The 17,149-nt window shown below is 34.6% G+C and overlaps 2 protein-coding genes across 2 annotated transcripts; one reads left to right on the top strand and one right to left on the bottom strand.

Moving 5' to 3' along the window:
- The first annotated feature begins 2,520 nt into the window (after positions 1–2,520).
- Positions 2,521–5,921, top strand: LOC131602699 (clathrin light chain 1-like). The gene is made up of 3 exons (XM_058874870.1): positions 2,521–2,959; positions 4,979–5,132; positions 5,229–5,921. The coding sequence occupies exons 1-3, from the start codon at positions 2,643–2,645 to the stop codon at positions 5,688–5,690; spliced, it is 933 nt and encodes a 310-aa protein (XP_058730853.1). The 5' UTR covers positions 2,521–2,642; the 3' UTR covers positions 5,691–5,921.
- A 2,229-nt stretch (positions 5,922–8,150) lies between these two features.
- Positions 8,151–12,955, bottom strand: LOC131602696 (putative serine/threonine-protein kinase). The gene is made up of 7 exons (XM_058874867.1): positions 12,590–12,955; positions 12,001–12,116; positions 11,383–11,495; positions 9,448–9,658; positions 9,113–9,350; positions 8,828–8,978; positions 8,151–8,709 (listed from the first exon to the last, which is right to left on the bottom strand). Exons 2-7 carry the CDS (start codon positions 12,074–12,076, stop codon positions 8,395–8,397), a joined length of 1,104 nt encoding a protein of 367 aa, XP_058730850.1. The 5' UTR covers positions 12,077–12,116; positions 12,590–12,955; the 3' UTR covers positions 8,151–8,394.
- Positions 12,956–17,149: the final 4,194 nt, after the last annotated feature.

Raw genomic sequence — 17,149 nt, 5'->3', positions numbered from 1 at the left:
ATTAATCATATTTAAATCTTCTAGTTGAGAGAAAGTTTGACCAAGTATAATCTGCTTCATCATCATCATCATCAGAATCGATGACTGGCCTTTTCACCCTTCTTCCTTTATTCTGGGTCTCAAAGGTTGGGTAGCAGGGTCTCTATCAATGACTTGGATCTCTACAGTCACAACAACTTATGTTCTTTCAGCATTTGATGAAGTACTCATTTTGTGTCTTGGTTCTTCCTCTTCTCTGATTTCTTTGGATGAAGTTTTAGCATAAGTAATCATTTTGATTCTTCCTCTTCTCTGATTTCTTTAGATGAAGTTCTTTTTGTGTTTTGGTTCAACGAGGTTTTCTGCTTTCATATTGGTTATTCTGATTCTTCCTTGTCTCTAATATTTGAAAGTCTATAAGTCAAAAGATTTCACGCATGTCAAGTTTCCTTCTAATTATTGTTTATTTAATTCTCCACCTTTTCTTTTCTTGGAAGTTGGAAAGATCTTATGGTTGACTAGCTACCTCGAGCTGTTGAATAATTACATCTCCTTGTCTTTTCAAATTTCTTTTTCCCTTCTTTGATATCCCTTCCACTCTTTACGCATAATTTGATGTAATGATGTGTACATTGTAGGTTGTTTGCGCCATCCAGTTATGAAAATAATAAAAATGTTGATGTTGGGAATCGAGCCCACATGCAGTTAACTTTACCCCTTGGTGTTTTAATATCCGAGGTGATAAGGGATAGCTTTTCATGACACCCTTCGTTACCTCGCTTCCGTAGTCGAGGTCAAATGCATTCGCGTCCGACGTTAGATGTGTTGTTTGTAGTAGAAGAAGATTTCCTGCATAACGATTCATTTTAGAAATGGGGTGATGCACCTCCTGCTTAACACAAAGAAATATGTAACAAGTCAAATCAATGCCTGAACTTGTCACTAATGACTGACTGGTTTGACCAACATATCAACGACATTCTCTGAAGTAAGAACCTTTTCAAGTAATGTTTGTCTAGATGCAAGTAACTCTATGATAATGTGAAATTTCAAATCAATATTTTGGTCCTGGTATGATATACCTGATTGTTTTCCAAATAAGCGACACTCTGACTATCACAAAGAAACCAAACTCCAACTTGCCCGACATTCAATTCTCTCATCAATCTTGTAAGCAATAAGGCTTCTTTGACAGCTTTGTCTGCCACCATGTACTCTGCTTTAATTGGGACATCATGGATTAAACTGATGATTTCTAACAAATATGTCTTCCTGCTAAAGTAAAGACATGTCGTGTTGTAGTCTTCCTATCATCCATATAACCAGTATAATCCGAATAAATATATCCTACAACTGAATGATAACCATGTTCATTGCTAAACACGATACCATAATTCGTAGTACCCTTCAAGTACGTGAAAATCCAGTTGAATTTTTCCTAATGATGCTTTTCTTGTTTGGACATAAATTTATATATTTGACTTAGAGCTTGTGTTAAATATGGTTTAGTGCATACCAAAACATACATTAAACAACCAACAACGCTAGCATAAGGAACATTTGACATATACTAAACTTCTGCATCTGTCTTTGGACAGTGATCCTATAAGAGTTTAAAGTGATTCGCCAATGAAATACCCACAACTTTCGAATTACTCATGTTATACTTGTCTAACACCTTTTCAACATAGCTTTTCTAAGAGAGCCATAATTTTTTAGCACTCCTATCCATGTGAATTTTCATACTAAGAATCTTCTTAACAACACATAACTACATAAGTCTTTCATGTCAAACTCCTTTCCCAACATGATTTTTAGTTCATTTACATAATGTAAATGATTAACAACAGTCAACATATCATCAACATACAATAATAAAAAAAAAAATTAAAGAGCCATCATCAAAAAGCATGAAAATGTTTACTATTAGGAGCATGAAGTGCTTACTTTGAAATAAGAGAAGGAGAACTTGCAAGCTCGTTCGAAAAGATTGATAGAGTGAGTAAATAATATAAAATTTAATTAACATAAACCAAATATTAAAGCTCTTCAAATCGAAAGATGAAGACAAATTTAAATATAGATATCGAGAGGTTAAAGCCTGAATTTAAAAAAAAAAATTGAATAGAAAAGTTGAGAAATCTCTTAAGACCGCTATAATAGAGATCAAATATCTTTGTTAGAATAATAGATAATTGAAAGTCTATGAAATTCTAAGAAATTAGAGTGTGAATAAGAACCCTTAAAATAGAATGTTTAAAAATTGTATTTTAAAATAAACTTAGAATTTCAAAAACAATGATAATAAATTTTTTTTTTAAATGTGTAGTTGTAACTTCATGTTTTTTAATCAAAGAAGATAAATATGTGTAGTGTAACTATCTGTATATATCTGTTAATGATGTAGCATGAAAGTAAAAAAATTAGAGATAGCAAGATATAAACAATTGTGTATAAATTAAATCTACCTTAAAAAATATATTTACTCTAATACTAGTGTGTGAAAATTAAATTAAAATAAAAATGGAAAAACTCCTTAGGTAGATGCACTGTATTGTTAAAATCAAAAGACGATTCTCTTCTCTCAGTCTTTCTATCAACTTTCTCCATTCCGTTCAAACCGTTTTATCATTATAGAAACTGAGACACCGCAAATCGCAACCATGTCATTCACCATCGACGAACACCACTTCGCTGCCGGTGACGACACTTACTCCGAATACGGTGGATTCTCCAGCTTCTCCGGCGAAGAAGTCCCCGTAGATCACACACCCGCTGCGACGGAATCGCCTGAAATATTCGGATTCACCGATCAGGATTCAAGTTTCGCTCAGTCTCCCTTCGAACCGGTGCACGTAGTGGAAAACGGAAACGGTTACGGAGGTCATGATGAGGATATTTTTGCTTCCGACGGACCGGTGCTTCCTCCTCCCGCCGAGATGGAGCCAGAGGAAGGTAACGTCCTTCGGGAATGGCGCCGGTGAGTATTTCAGATTCGTTCTCTGTCTCTGCTTTTGTTTTTATGTTTGTGGAGTTGAGGATCTCGTTTGAATCTGCCTAGATCTCGTTTGAATCTGCCTAGATCTAAGCAAATTTTGCTTTCATTGCTAATTGCTTGATCCCAAAGTTTCCTATTACACTTTATGTTTTCGCTTGATTGCTTGTGATGTGAACTGTGATGTGATAGCTTAGGATTATGAATCAGGAATTAGGAAGTAGAAAGAACTGAATTGAACTTTGATTGTTCCAATTTCACTTAAAGTAGTTACTTGAGCTGTTGTAACCGAAAAATATTGATGGTTGAGATTTAGTAAACTATGTGCTGATTTGCATCCACCGGTTCTTACTGTTTGCTTCACCTATATGGAAGATGGATCTCAGTGTTTATTGGGTTAGTTTTGGAGATGGATGTTTGGGTGGCAGTTTGGAGTTGGACTTAAAAGTTCAAAACCAATCATTTTTGTCAATTGAAACATTGGATGAATATATCTGTTGGCCAATTGAAGTGAGATTTAAACTTAGATCTAGCTAGTGATTTCTGAGTAGCAGTTGATGATAGAGCTTGATGAGAGAATAAATAACATCGAACCGTCCTGAAAACTTTTTTTTTTGGTTATAATGAGAGTGCTGAGGGAAATAAGAGAAGCATGTATGGTATGTTTGAAATCACAAGACAAGTAACTATGGACAAAATATCCATTCAAATCCGCAGGAACAGTGGAGTTCCTTTTGCTTCAAATAGACGATTGTGTGCTTCTAACAGTTTTCCAAACATGTTCATGGTGTGTGTTTTATAGTAATTTTCCGCGTTGGCTGAATCTTGTAAGACTTGGTAATGCATGCATATGCATATTCATCAAGCATGAATTTCTCATTCAGTTATTCCTTGTGTGATTTTTGCATTGAGTTAGTCCCTTATGTAGTTTTACCATTTTACGATATTCCTCTCTTTGTTACTGCACATTACCCTTTATTTCTATTCAATTTTTTTTCCTTTGGATTTGACTTCATTGCATGAGGGATTCACTTTCAATGGAAAAGTATGGATGTGTATCCATTGATTAAAAAAATGCTATTGACTATCAATAAAAGGTTGGACCCATTATGGATCTTTTGTAGGCAGTCTAACCATGCATTGGTGAGATGTGGATTCCATGACTCACTCTTGACCTCCAAACGCATGCTAGAGACTCTAAAATTGCACCACAGCTCCACTCAACTAAAGCACAAATTTTGTCTAGTAAAAAAATGGGATGCAAGTTAAGCCGTAGGTACCAAAACTTTAGTATAGAGGTGGAAATTAGACAGCATACCATATCACAAGTCTCATGGTTTCAGTCCATCATATAAAATGATGGGAGATAGACAAAGACATCAACCATAAGATTAAAGCAAGATAGATGAAATTAAGGAATGCTTGGAATATGGATTTAGTAGTGTCACTTGAGCATAAAGAAAAACTTGCCTCACAGCTATAAGAGCTGCAAAGTTGTGAATTTAATGTAAGATGGTAAATAGCCCATAATTTATATTTTTTTGCAGAAATAAAATCATTAAAATAAAAATTGAAGTAGGTCCTATTGTAGGGTTTTTTTTCCTTAGGTGGTTTTGAACATGTGTTAAAAGGCTTCATAAAAGCATCTATAAGAAGGGTTAAGCAAATGAAGGATAGTCCAATAATCTAAAGTAGAATGGAGTCAAAGTAAACTATATGTCAAATGATTAAAAGGGATTTAAATGGTCGATCTTTAAACATGGTCTATGACAAGATATTATGGTATTGTTTGATCCATGTAACGAATCCCACTTAGTGAGTAATTGATTTGGTGGTTGTTACTAATCATGAATACACATACTATTTGTTTGGTTATTTGAGGCGAAATTATTCTCAACCTAAATTGTAGTACAAGTATTTGCTTGCAATCTGAAATTTGGAGATTTAAGATCTAATATATGTTTGCTGTACTTGGTTGACAATGAAAATGAATTCATTATGCAGTCAAAATGCCATTCAGCTAGATGAGAAGGAGAAAAGGGAAAAAGACATGAGATTGAAGATTATTGAGGAAGCTGAAGACTATAAAGTGGGTTTCTATGAGAAAAGGAAGCTCAATGTTGAGACTAACAAGGTTCAAAACAGAGAAAGGGAGAAGGTAAAATTTACCGATTCCACATTAAAATTACTTTCCACAATATGATTCTTGCTTTGTTCTTCTAATCTTTAGAGATGAACTGTGTTTGTGGAACAGTTATACTTGGCTAATCAAGAAAATTTCCACAAAGAGGCTGACAAAAATTACTGGAAAGCAATTGGGGAGATAATTCCTCGTGAGGTTGCCAACATTGAGAAGAAAAGAGGCAAAAAGGATCAGGATAAGAACCCATCAGTTACCGTCCTCCAAGGCCCAAAGCCGGGCAAACCCACTGATCTTTCTAGGTTGCGGCAGATATTGTTAAAGTTGAAACATACACCACCGCTTCACATGATCCCTCCTCCACCTGCACCTGCTAAAGACTCCAAAGATGCACCTGCTAAAGACTCCAAAGATGGGAAGGAAGGAAAAGAAAACGGAAAAGAAACAGCAACTAAACCTAATGGATCAGCACCAGAAGTTGCACCTGAAACACAACCAAAGGATGCTGCCAATATTGAGGCCACAGATTTACCTCTGAAAGAAGCTCCTGCCACTGAGGAGCAGGCTGCTACATAACTTTGTGTATCATACTTGAGTTTTCACAATCTTCTGTTACTTTATCCTTTGCATTCTTAACTTTTTTTTTTTCATGCTTATAGTTTGTATGGCCTTTTTTGGTTTTATTTCCAACGTTCTGGTTTTGTATCAATTAAATCCATTATGTCTATTATGACCTTGGAAATTCAAATGCTACATTGGTTTTATTACATTCTTTATAAATAATGAAGTGTGTGTTTTTTACTTTTATGATTAAGCTGCGTTATAACGTTATTCGTTGAAAAATAAAGGACAGCGCGACACAACTTCAGCTGTAATGTTTTTTATTTTAAAATTAATCATGAGATAGAACGGAAGGCAAAGGACTAGACAAAAGTTGAAAATTTTGTCCCACTAAATCATGAGGCTCGTATGCCGATACAAATTGTATTTGAACTTTATTATTTAAAAAATAAATTTTTTGATTAGTTCCGTCGTTCCGATATGGTGGCGACATGTTGCAATACATTGACGGTACTTCAACGATTTCGAGCGGATTCATGAGTATAATTGGGGATCGCTTGTTTGGTCAACTTGTACTCTAAGTTATCTGAATGTTGAATGTGAAAGACGAAACAGGTCAGAGACAACATCACACAATTGATGGTAATATTTATTGGTCTTTTAGTATTTGAATGTCATTAACGATGTAATTAATGATTCATGTGTTCTAACACTTTTCAGGCTTGGATCCTCTAGCACTTCTCACGCATCTCCGACTGGTCATGTGTACCGACCTATATTGAGGATATGCCACGTGTTTCAGCATTCGCCCCGCTCAGAGAGAATCAGGCGACAGAGTCGTTCATAGTGTATCTTGATCACTTGGTAGCAAAGCATATACACTTACATACTTACGTCGATCACGGTGAGACGCGTCCTTTGACGACATAGTCTTATACTCAGGATGGTTGGCTTGCGGTTCACGTGTGATATTTTCTCATATGCCTGAGTGTGTCATGCGCCTGTTCGACTACATGCAATACATTCCCATAAACCCTTATGTGTTTGCTCCTCTCGTTATGACACATAGAGATATGTATGCTATATTTGCTTATTATCTTAATCATCTAATACCGGGGGAGGCATGAAGTATCATAGCCAAGAGCGACTGGAGCTACACACATGGTTACATCCGGTGGTTCTTTAGGGTGTCACATTCTTATATGATACATGATCCTCCATAAGATCCACCAAGGTCAACTCATTAGGAGATACTATAGGAGGAGCAGGCTAGGGCATATCATGATGTTGATGTCTTGCCTATATGTCATCGTATCATGGAGATTAGGCAGACGGGTACTGATAGATGACTCTTTTCAGATGGCTTTGAGGCCACGGACGTTGTAGATGCAATGATGATGGAGGCACGAAAGACACTGCAATATAGGAGGCAACTTAGGAATAGGGGGTCCGGAGTCGGAGTCTATCAATACCCAGTAGTTTATAGTATCTGTACTCTGGATTTATTTTTTGTTGTATTTTATTTTGACACTTTTCAACTTCATTATTTACTCATGATTTATAACTTTATATATGTCATTTTTTGCGTATCGATTGTATGGTCTAATTCATCATAGTATACATTTACTATATTGTCAATTTCATCTGAGCATCGCTAAAACAAATTTGAAGTTTGCTGTCTGATTTAGTTACGAAGATGCATCTTCGAATTTTGTCTAGTGTGACTATGGAGATGCATATTCAAAATAATCTATGATAGAAAGGGGCGTTTCAAAGAGGAGTGTATAGGGTGTAAGTTGAACTATTACGGAGATGTATTTTCGAATTATTTATTGCAAAATATATTATATGTGGCTCAGTCTTAACATGTTGATTGAAAACAATAATGTGTCCGGAGATGCGTCTCTAAAATTTGATGGACAGTTTTGAGTTTTTATAAGGTGTTTTTCTACAATTTAGGTTAGAGTTTATTTCTCAAAAATAAATTGTATTCATTCAAATTTTAATATTAGTTAGAAGGAACACTAATTATAAAATATTCTCTCATGTGATTAATACGTATAAAGGTCAAACTAAAATATTTTAATTACAAGTCAAGAATAAGATACCATTTAAGGCTATGCTTGGTAAAAGGTGGCGAATGAATTTTTTTTTTTTGCTATTTGCACCGGTGTCGACCCACCACAGGTGGGCCACTAATCCGGCTCGTGCGGAGAGGCATGCGCACTGGCCAAACAAGATTGTTCCGCCTGGGAATCGAACTCGGTATTCCCCGAATACGTCCTTGGACGGGGCTCCTTGCCAATGGAGCTCAACCGCTTGGTTGGTGGCGAATGAATTTATAATGAATAAATCAGTTAATGTGAATTTAAAGCATTGTGTAAAATTTGTGGATGAACTAACTCAAAAATCTTAAATGCCTAAAAAAAATTCTAATGTTTAAAAATTTTAAACTACGATAGTAATGGTAAAAAGGACTGAAAATATGATTCATAAACTCAAATGCTGCTTGAAGGAGCATCTAAAGAAAAAAATATAAACCCGTGAGAGAAAAACGTTGCTATAGATAAACAAAAGGGAAAAGATAGATAAAAGAAGACCAAAAAAATCTATTAAACTAAAAATGAAGATGGAGAAATCTCCTTTTGATTTTTTTTTTCTTTTCACTTTTTCATCTATTTATCAACTCTGCAATTCACACAATACTTTGATTCCGGCATCACCGCGGGCTGACCTGAGTAAAACTGGCAGGTACAGAACTAAACTGATGGCTTGTGGACTCAAAGGATGACTTCTTTAGAGAGGATTCTCCTGAAGCCTGGAAGAATCCTGGTGCTGTTAATTGCTTTTCATTAAGCCTTATATTCTTGGAAAGCATATCAACAACCTGTGACATCATTGGTCTTCTGCTTGCAGCTGCTTGTGTGCAGAAAAAAGCTACTTTCATGTACCTAATCACTTCATCCTTAGGATATTCAACCATGTCTGGATCCACTAGCTCCAACAGTTTTCCCTCTTCATGAAGTTGCCAGGCCTGTTATTGCCGAAAAAGTATCATTGGTGGTATGTACTGTCAGTGTAGAAAAGTTATACTCGTATCTCACTGTGTACATATTTGCGGAAATATTTAAATACTAAAGCTGAAAACGTACCCATTCCAAGAGGAATTTATTCGAGCCTCCCCAGTTTGTCTTGGCACTGCTTTGGCCGCTAATTATTTCAAGTATTAGAACGCCAAAACTATATACGTCAGCCTTCAGGGTTAACTGGCCACCCATTGCGTATTCGGGCGCTAAGTAACCGCTGTGCATATTGAAACAAAAGTTGTTTTTCATGAGTTTGTGGTGCAACTGTAGATTGAACAGTTTTCAAAAGATCGAAGCCATGGCAAAACAAAAAGCGTAAAAAATAAAATGCGGATCTGCTATATAACTTACGTTGTTCCAGCAATTCTTGTGCTAATGTGGGTGATGTCGTCTGGAAATAACTTAGCCAACCCAAAATCTCCTATTTTTGGATTAAAGTCTCTGTCGAGTAATATATTGCTAGCCTTGATGTCTCTGTGCACAATGCGAGGAACAACTTCTTCATGAAGAAATGCAAGACCTTTAGCAGTACCTTTGCATATGTTAGATCTTTTTCCCCAGTCTAGCTTAATGTTTGTGCTTGTATTTCCTACAAAAGAAAATGGGAGAGGAAAGTTTATGTTTTCTGATCTGCATATGGATCTAAACTAGTGAATCCATAATTCACATGATTTTGTTAGATTTACCTAGTAATGCACGATCAAGGCTGTTATTTTCTACGTATTCGTAAACTAAAGTACGATTAGGTTCTTGAACGCAGCAACCAACCAATTCAACAAGGTTTGGATGCTTAACATGAGATATAGTTTTAATTTCAGTTAAAAATTCACGAACTCCCTGCTTTGAGCTAGCTGAAAGGCTCTTCACTGCTACTTGTCTTCCATTTTTTAAGGTTCCCTAACAAAATTTCAACACGTGTATTTAGTATTAGCTTAACAATCAATAAGATCATAACATGATAAAAGTGTGACATTATAAATAAAATAGCCTATTGGTTTATAAGCATTACAACACAATGTGTGTGCATATACATATAACTGAAATAATACAAGTGAAATAATATAACTGAAATAATAGAAGTTTGAATTAGCCTAGATTAGTTAAAAACTGATTCAGATATGATTTATTTTGTTTTATCTCTAATCCTTTATATTTTTGTTTTCTGAACTGTAGCAGATTGTTTGGTATTTTCCTATCCAACTCAGCCGATATATTTTATCCTTGTATAACCTCGAATTAACAATACCTAAAATCAGCGTTTCTTTTCCACAAATTACATGGTACTGAAGCTTCATGCTGTGTTCCTGCGACATATAAAGGTGTCTTTTTTAAATTTAAAAAAAAGTTGTGTACTGTTGAAACATATATTAATGTGGTGTAGTAAAACACAAAACATGGTTGTGCAGACTCAAAGATGATCATCAGATACTACACATTTATGTGTGATAATTTGGTCATATGGCAGAGTAAAACACGGAACATGGTTGCAAGAAGTGCTGAACCAGAATATAGAGCTATGGCTCAAGAAATGTGTATAAAAAGGACTCTTGAAGAATTTCAATTTCCCTATAAATCTAGCTTTGTGATATTAAGACTGCTACAAGTATGGTTCAAAACCTAGTGCAGCACAACTGAGTTAGAGAAAGTTATGATCCTAATAATTACATACTGATCACAACATCATTAATATGATGTTAATCTCATGACCTTAATTGTAATGATCTAGTCCCTGCGTGTGTGCAGCTATCAGATGCAATATGCGTATATAAACACAGTATGTCAAATGAATATACAACAACTTCAATTTTCTACACCATTTTCTATTTAACCAAAATTATGAAAATTCAGACACTTAACAAAAGGGAAAAAAGATGACAGAGCTATATGCATTTCATTTGTTCCAGCCACTCAACAGCTAGCACACACCCCTTGCCCACGGGGTTATTTCAACCTAACTTTGAACTTCTTGAAAGCATGTTGGTCAAGATTGAAATCTATCTATTCACCAACTTGAGAGGGTATAAAGATAGCTTGAAGTTGAACTAGTGTAGATCAGTGTTACAGAATATCGGCCATGCCCATGGCGGCATAATGGCTGGTATTCGTGGTGGTTTCTGGGCTTGCCTCAATGGTAAATATTGGCTGATATCGTTGATTTTTCCGCCATAACCCACTACAATGGTGCCACAAAGCGGACAGTTCAGTATGGATTAGGTTAAGATCTGAACTATTTGATTCAGCTCTTGTAATTTACTTTGTTTCATATGGTAAACTTTGTATTTCTATTTATGCATCCTAAGCTGTAGCAAATTAGTTTGTATTTTATAACCAACTCTGCCTGTATATGTTTTTATCCTTGTATTTGTATATAACCACAAATGAACAAGATATTAGTTATAATTTCTTCTCTGAATACTACAGCGGCGAGTGTGTCTCCTCTCCCTCTCTCAAACTAGTTTGCCATATGAGCCTTTATCTCACAGATTTTTTCATAAAATTACAAATAGCCCTCTTGTAGCAGGAAGCACCTCAGAAGAATCATTATGATTAAGTTCAACTAATTAACAAGCAAACTAATTCCATAATGTTGTAATTTATGCAAGAATGGGTGACCTGAATACCTGGTAAACTGTGCCAAAACCTCCCCGTCCTATCTTTTTGCTTGGATGATAATTATCAGTGGCCAGTCTCAAGTCTTTTTCAGAAAAATGCATAATATTATCAAGTGGATACCCTGAGCAACAACACCTTGCATTAAGTATAGTGCTAAATGGGAAAAAGTTCTAGTTACAAAAAAAAGAATTGCTATCAGAACATTTCTGAACATCGTTGTTATAATACATGTCCAATAAAACCTAACTAGTAAAAAGATCTACAAAGGAGGTCTTTGCCAATACTTAAATTATGTTTCCACTTAAGTATGAACTAAATGAACACAATTAACATTTTGAAGTCTACAACTTCATGGTAACTTTTTTTGTTGCTCTTGTTAAACCTTCACATGACATCTTGATGTGCGCTAATCAAATTGAAATACTACTAACTATGTCTCTTTAAAACAAGAGAACAATTTGTCATGGTAAACCTAGATCCTCTCCTTCTCTCCTAATTGATTAAATTGTGAGCATCTGAGTTATTTTCTCAGGTAAACTAGTCAAAGTCGTCAAAGGGAAATTATACAATGGTCTACCACTATTGATGCGTGCAAAATATTAAAATTATAAACCACAATCCCTCACCATCAATTTCATTAGGAGTATTAGGTGGAGTCTTTTTCTTCTTGAGAGTTGAGGCTCCAAAGCAGCCACAACTCATAATGATCCAGGTATGTAATGTAACTACTCTTCTGATATGCCTGCATTATATACCGTATTACAACATAAGCAAAGTGTCATTCATTCATTCATACATTTTAATTCCAAACACAAGGAGTTATAAGCAATAGCATGCAAACTGCAAAGACATGGGAATCTGGAAGAAAGAAACTCAAAAGCACACGGCAACAACTGGGAAAGCAAGAATATGAAGTTTTTTCCAACAAATTGAACCCGATTAATAGATTCCAGAACAGAAATTTCAACAGAAGTCAACTAATTCAAATTTATTTAATAGTTCCTTAGAATCAAAGATAGTGCCTTCAAATGAAAACATGAAACAAGAAACTAAAATCTAGGTTACAAAATGTTCCAATTCCATCACAATTTAAGTAGTAATCAAACTATTTAGCTTAAACCCCAAAAAGGAAAGAAAAAAAACACAGAAAAAAAGTCATGAAACTAAGCTGATGATATGAAATCAAAAGATATGAATAGGATGGGGAAGAATCACCTTGAGAAGCTAAACAGGAGAGACTGAATGGGATGAATGAGAAAAAATGAATGTAGAAATGTGAAGAGTTGAAATTGGAAATGTTTGAAAGAGGTAATTGTGAGTGTTTGGTTGGTAGTAAGGTGGGGTCAGATGAAGACTAGTTATGTTCTTCGTTCCATTCTCACTCGGTTATTAACAACTGTGGCTGAAAGTGATAGATTCTGAGTTCAGTTAGACAACCTACGATTACAGAACGGGCTTGTTTGCTGAAAGATTACCTTTTGATGCAATGAAATTAAATTCACCGCAAAAAGGTTGTTTGTTTCTTAATTGGATTCATTGTTTGTTGTCTCTGTCACTCGAAATATAGACTAGTAGTTTCTTGCATTTGACCAACTCCGTAAAAATACGGGATAAGTCTCCATATTTTATGTTTGCAGTATTATTTATGTTGCCCCAAATTATATATCTTATTCAATTTAATACTACTTTTGTATTTTTGTTATTAAAAGCTTTTACATTAAGTCATATCGATAATGGTAAATTGAATTTCCTATTTGAATCGGGTTCTCATTCTTATTTATTGTTTACCTAACCTCTTAAGAAATTTATGGTGGATATTTAATGTCAATGTCTTTTGAATGCATGAGTCTATTGATACTTCTTTGACTTCGGATTCACTAAGAATTAATATTAGAGTTATCATTAGATCTGGTGATCGAAAGTAGCCGTCGGAGTTTGACATTAGATCCGTGATCAGAAGTGGTCATTGGAGTTTGTTTTTGAGAATTTTGATGATAGTTTTTGTAACCTATTTTCTTTTCTTGTAACAAGTCTTGGAAATTTGGATTCTATGCATGGGAAAATTCGTGAAACTATATTCCTCATATATGTTTTCATAGTCAAGGTTATAAACTTCTTAAAATTTTTATCATAAAAAATTAACTTTGAAAAAAAAAGTAAAGAATGGTCCATGTTTAAGTTTGTCTATGTTGTGAACGAGACAGGCCAATTCAAGTGTTGTCAATATTACATAATGTATCATACCAACGTGTCATCCAATGGAAATGTGGAAAATTCACGACCACAAGTTTTAGAAGGATTCCTTACAACACAAATACGTACGAGGAATGTTTTCCCCCATATGAATATTTTATGTTTTCCTCTATATATCTATTGTTGTTACATTCACATAATTTGCGAAAAACTAATTATTCGCAATGACATATTCTGCTTCAGTTGCAATGCTTATTTATTTCTTATTATGTCAAGAGACAAACGAGTTTTCAAATAAATTATACGTATCACTTGAATTTTTTCGAATCAATTTACAATCAGTTGAATTACAATTAGAATACTCAACTAAAATACATTACGTCTCTTTTGGATACCATAAACTCATAAGTGATGTGCTAGTGAGGTATCTCATAATATGTTTGACTCTAATAAAATGTGATTATTTGCTGTTTGTGTAGCTTTTAGGACAATAAGCAGTAAAATAAATAAGAAAGCTTATTATACCTCAATATCTACTTTCTTTAATGGGGACAACTTTTTTACCCACTTCAAAAAGTTGGATAGTGTACATTCCACCAATTACATTGCATCATTTAGTTTTATCTTATTTAATTAATTATTAAATAGTATATTTTTTAGTTGTTTCTAAAACATTTTACATTGAAGGTAACTTTTACCCAACTTTTTAAGTTGGGTAGATAAGAATTCACCTTCTTTAATTGACTTTTCTTCTTTGTCCTTATCTAAAATGCAACAATAACTTTTATTATTCAATATGGAGGCTATTGCCTTGATGAGAAATCTACATGCCATTCTCTTTTTTATACTTGCTACCCCCCAATTTGCGATATTTCCAAAATACTTCTTATACTATTAACTCAAATTTTTTACCATTTTTGAAAAAAAACTACTGTTGGGAAAAACTAGCCAAAAAGTAAATTTCCGGTACCCTTATTTGTGCGATACCGGAAATTATTTGATTTTAACAAATTTTTGGTACCTTATTTGTGCGATACCAAAAATTATTTAATTTTAACAAATTTCTGATATCTATTTATCAGAAATTCCAAATTTCCGGTGCAATTTACCAGGTATTTTAAATTTCCGGTACTTTTACGAAACTCATTACCCCATACCGGAAATTTCCCAAATTTCCGGTATATAACCAGCTACCGGAAATTTCAAATTTTCGGTGTGTACCTGAAATTTTCGATATATATGACAGATGAAGTTTTATATCTTTGCGGTCCTGAACCGGCAGCTTCAGCTTCTTCTACAGATTCTTCATTCTTGCAGTGATCTTACGCAGTGCTTTGTGACAGATATTACTTCATACACATTTTTTTTGTTTTTATAAATTAATGCAGTTATGTAATTGTACGTTTTTGTGATTGTCAGATTTTTGAATCACGAGATAAGGTTCTAAAATGGACACGTGCTATTAGAAGAACTCGTGGTGTTGTTGTTGTTACAATCCGATCCGATTATGCTAATGGAATGCGAGGGAGGAAGGATAAATTAATTATGGGTTGTGACCGAGGAGGAATTACAAAAAGAAAAATGAAGTTGCGGCCCCTTCTGATGGCAATTTTACTATGAGGCTTTGATGCCCATTTAGAATGAGATTTGCTCTGAGTGGTGTTGGTTGGAAGGTGGTGGTTAAATGTGGAATGCATAATCATAGACTATATAAGGATATGTTAGGTCATGACATCTTGGGGTGTCTAAAAGATTATGAGTCCTGGCGAGAGCAAGTGGGATTTAGAAGAGGAGTGCGAAGAGTTGAAGCGTCAATTCAGTACTATGAATATTGTGGGTCAAAGGGCGTTGAAGAAAAAAGTTCGTGATATTGCCTATTCATCCACATCTTCAATGTGTCCACCGCGGTGAAATACAAGCCAAAGAGAGGAGTTAAGAAGAGTAGAAAATGGGAAGAAAGTGATGTGCATCGTGATCCAAGTCAATGGGAATATGTTGATGCTTCGCAGGGGAGTCAGACTACAAAGAGATCATGCACACAACCAAGTGGGAGTCAATCGTCAATCATGTCGATTGGTAAGCAACCTTCTATCAATTTTGCAAAAGCCAAGTACTTGTCACAATTTTCTGCTTTATATCATCCATACATCGATGACATTGTTGATGTTGAACCGGATGGAAATTGTGGTTTTCGTTGTATTTCATTTGCATTAGGATGGGGAAGATGCATGTTATGATGTTCGAAGACAGCTGCATACTCAAATCCAGCAACACACAAATTTGTTTTCCAAGTTGTTCTATGACACTGCCTCTGATGTTAGTAATTCATTACTCGTAAAACACTTGGGTCTTCAGGGTTAAGAGAAATGGATTATGATTCCCGATATAGGTTATCATATTGCTTCTAAATACAGTGTTGTATTTGTTTCTCTTTTCATGTTAATGAACATAACATTATTCCCGCTTCTCATAGCTCCACCCCCATACACGAGTCGGCATACGATCATTGTTGTTGGTTTTGTCAACGGTAATCCTTGGGTTCAGATAAAGTTGAGACTCGATTGTCCACTGCCTCCTGTTACTGATCATTGGAGGAATAATTATTCTAATAATGCAAAAGTTTGGGAATTAGCATATGCGGGGTCCGTTCAGACACTGGAAGAATTGGCTGGAAAGTCAGACATTGCGAATAATGTTTCTAAGGATGCAAAAACTATTATAATGTTGTAATGATAGATATGTATGACATTTATTCTATTTATATATTAAGACGGTTCGTTATTTTACCGATATTTATTCTATGTTATTCAAGTTTTAAAAAAAAATTAAGTCCCAGTATTACCATAAATTTAAAATTTTTTGGTATTTTTCTTTTACCGGAAATTCAAAATTTTCCGATAGTTTTATACACTGAATTCATACTGGAAATTTGAAATATCCGGTAAAATTTACAGTACCAGATATTTCAAATTTCCGATATGGATCATCATGCGCAGTAATTTGGTAAATCCAACCAAATATCCAGTACATTTGTGAAATTTCCGGTACGGAACCGAAAATTTAATAAAATTTGGTATTTTGCAGGGGTAATATGGTAAAAACTTATCCCTTATGGGATGACAAGTATAAAAAAGGGGTGACATGTAGATTGCTCCTACTTTGATAGTTCAAGAACAGTTACAGACCTTGTGATACAAAAGACAACAACAATGACAAAAGTAATAGTAATTGCTAATAATTTCTCTTGAACACCTCTAAAACTTATAGAGTCTACATTCACCCAAACCACACCCAAAATAACAAAATTAATGACTAGTAAATTATAATTCTTATTATGTTTAAACACAACTAACCACCTTAAATGAGATTAATTATGCTGCATAGTTAGAAGGTTGAAATTAACCTTCAATACTACAAAAGGAAAATGAATACAAGTACATCAAGATTATAATGTTATTAGAGCATGAAAAACTATTTAACTTCATGTGCAAATAAAAAAGTTACCTTGTCTAAAGAGGCACATAATTACCATTATTGTTTGAAAAATTGAAGAGAAAATAAAATGTGAGATAATGTTTCAAA

The sequence above is a fragment of the Vicia villosa genome, linkage group LG5 (genome assembly GCF_029867415.1).
Source record: "Vicia villosa cultivar HV-30 ecotype Madison, WI linkage group LG5, Vvil1.0, whole genome shotgun sequence".
Lineage (NCBI taxonomy): Eukaryota > Viridiplantae > Streptophyta > Magnoliopsida > Fabales > Fabaceae > Vicia > Vicia villosa.
Note: the sequence above shows the minus strand (reverse complement) of the source record. Positions and strands in the feature narration are given on the sequence as shown.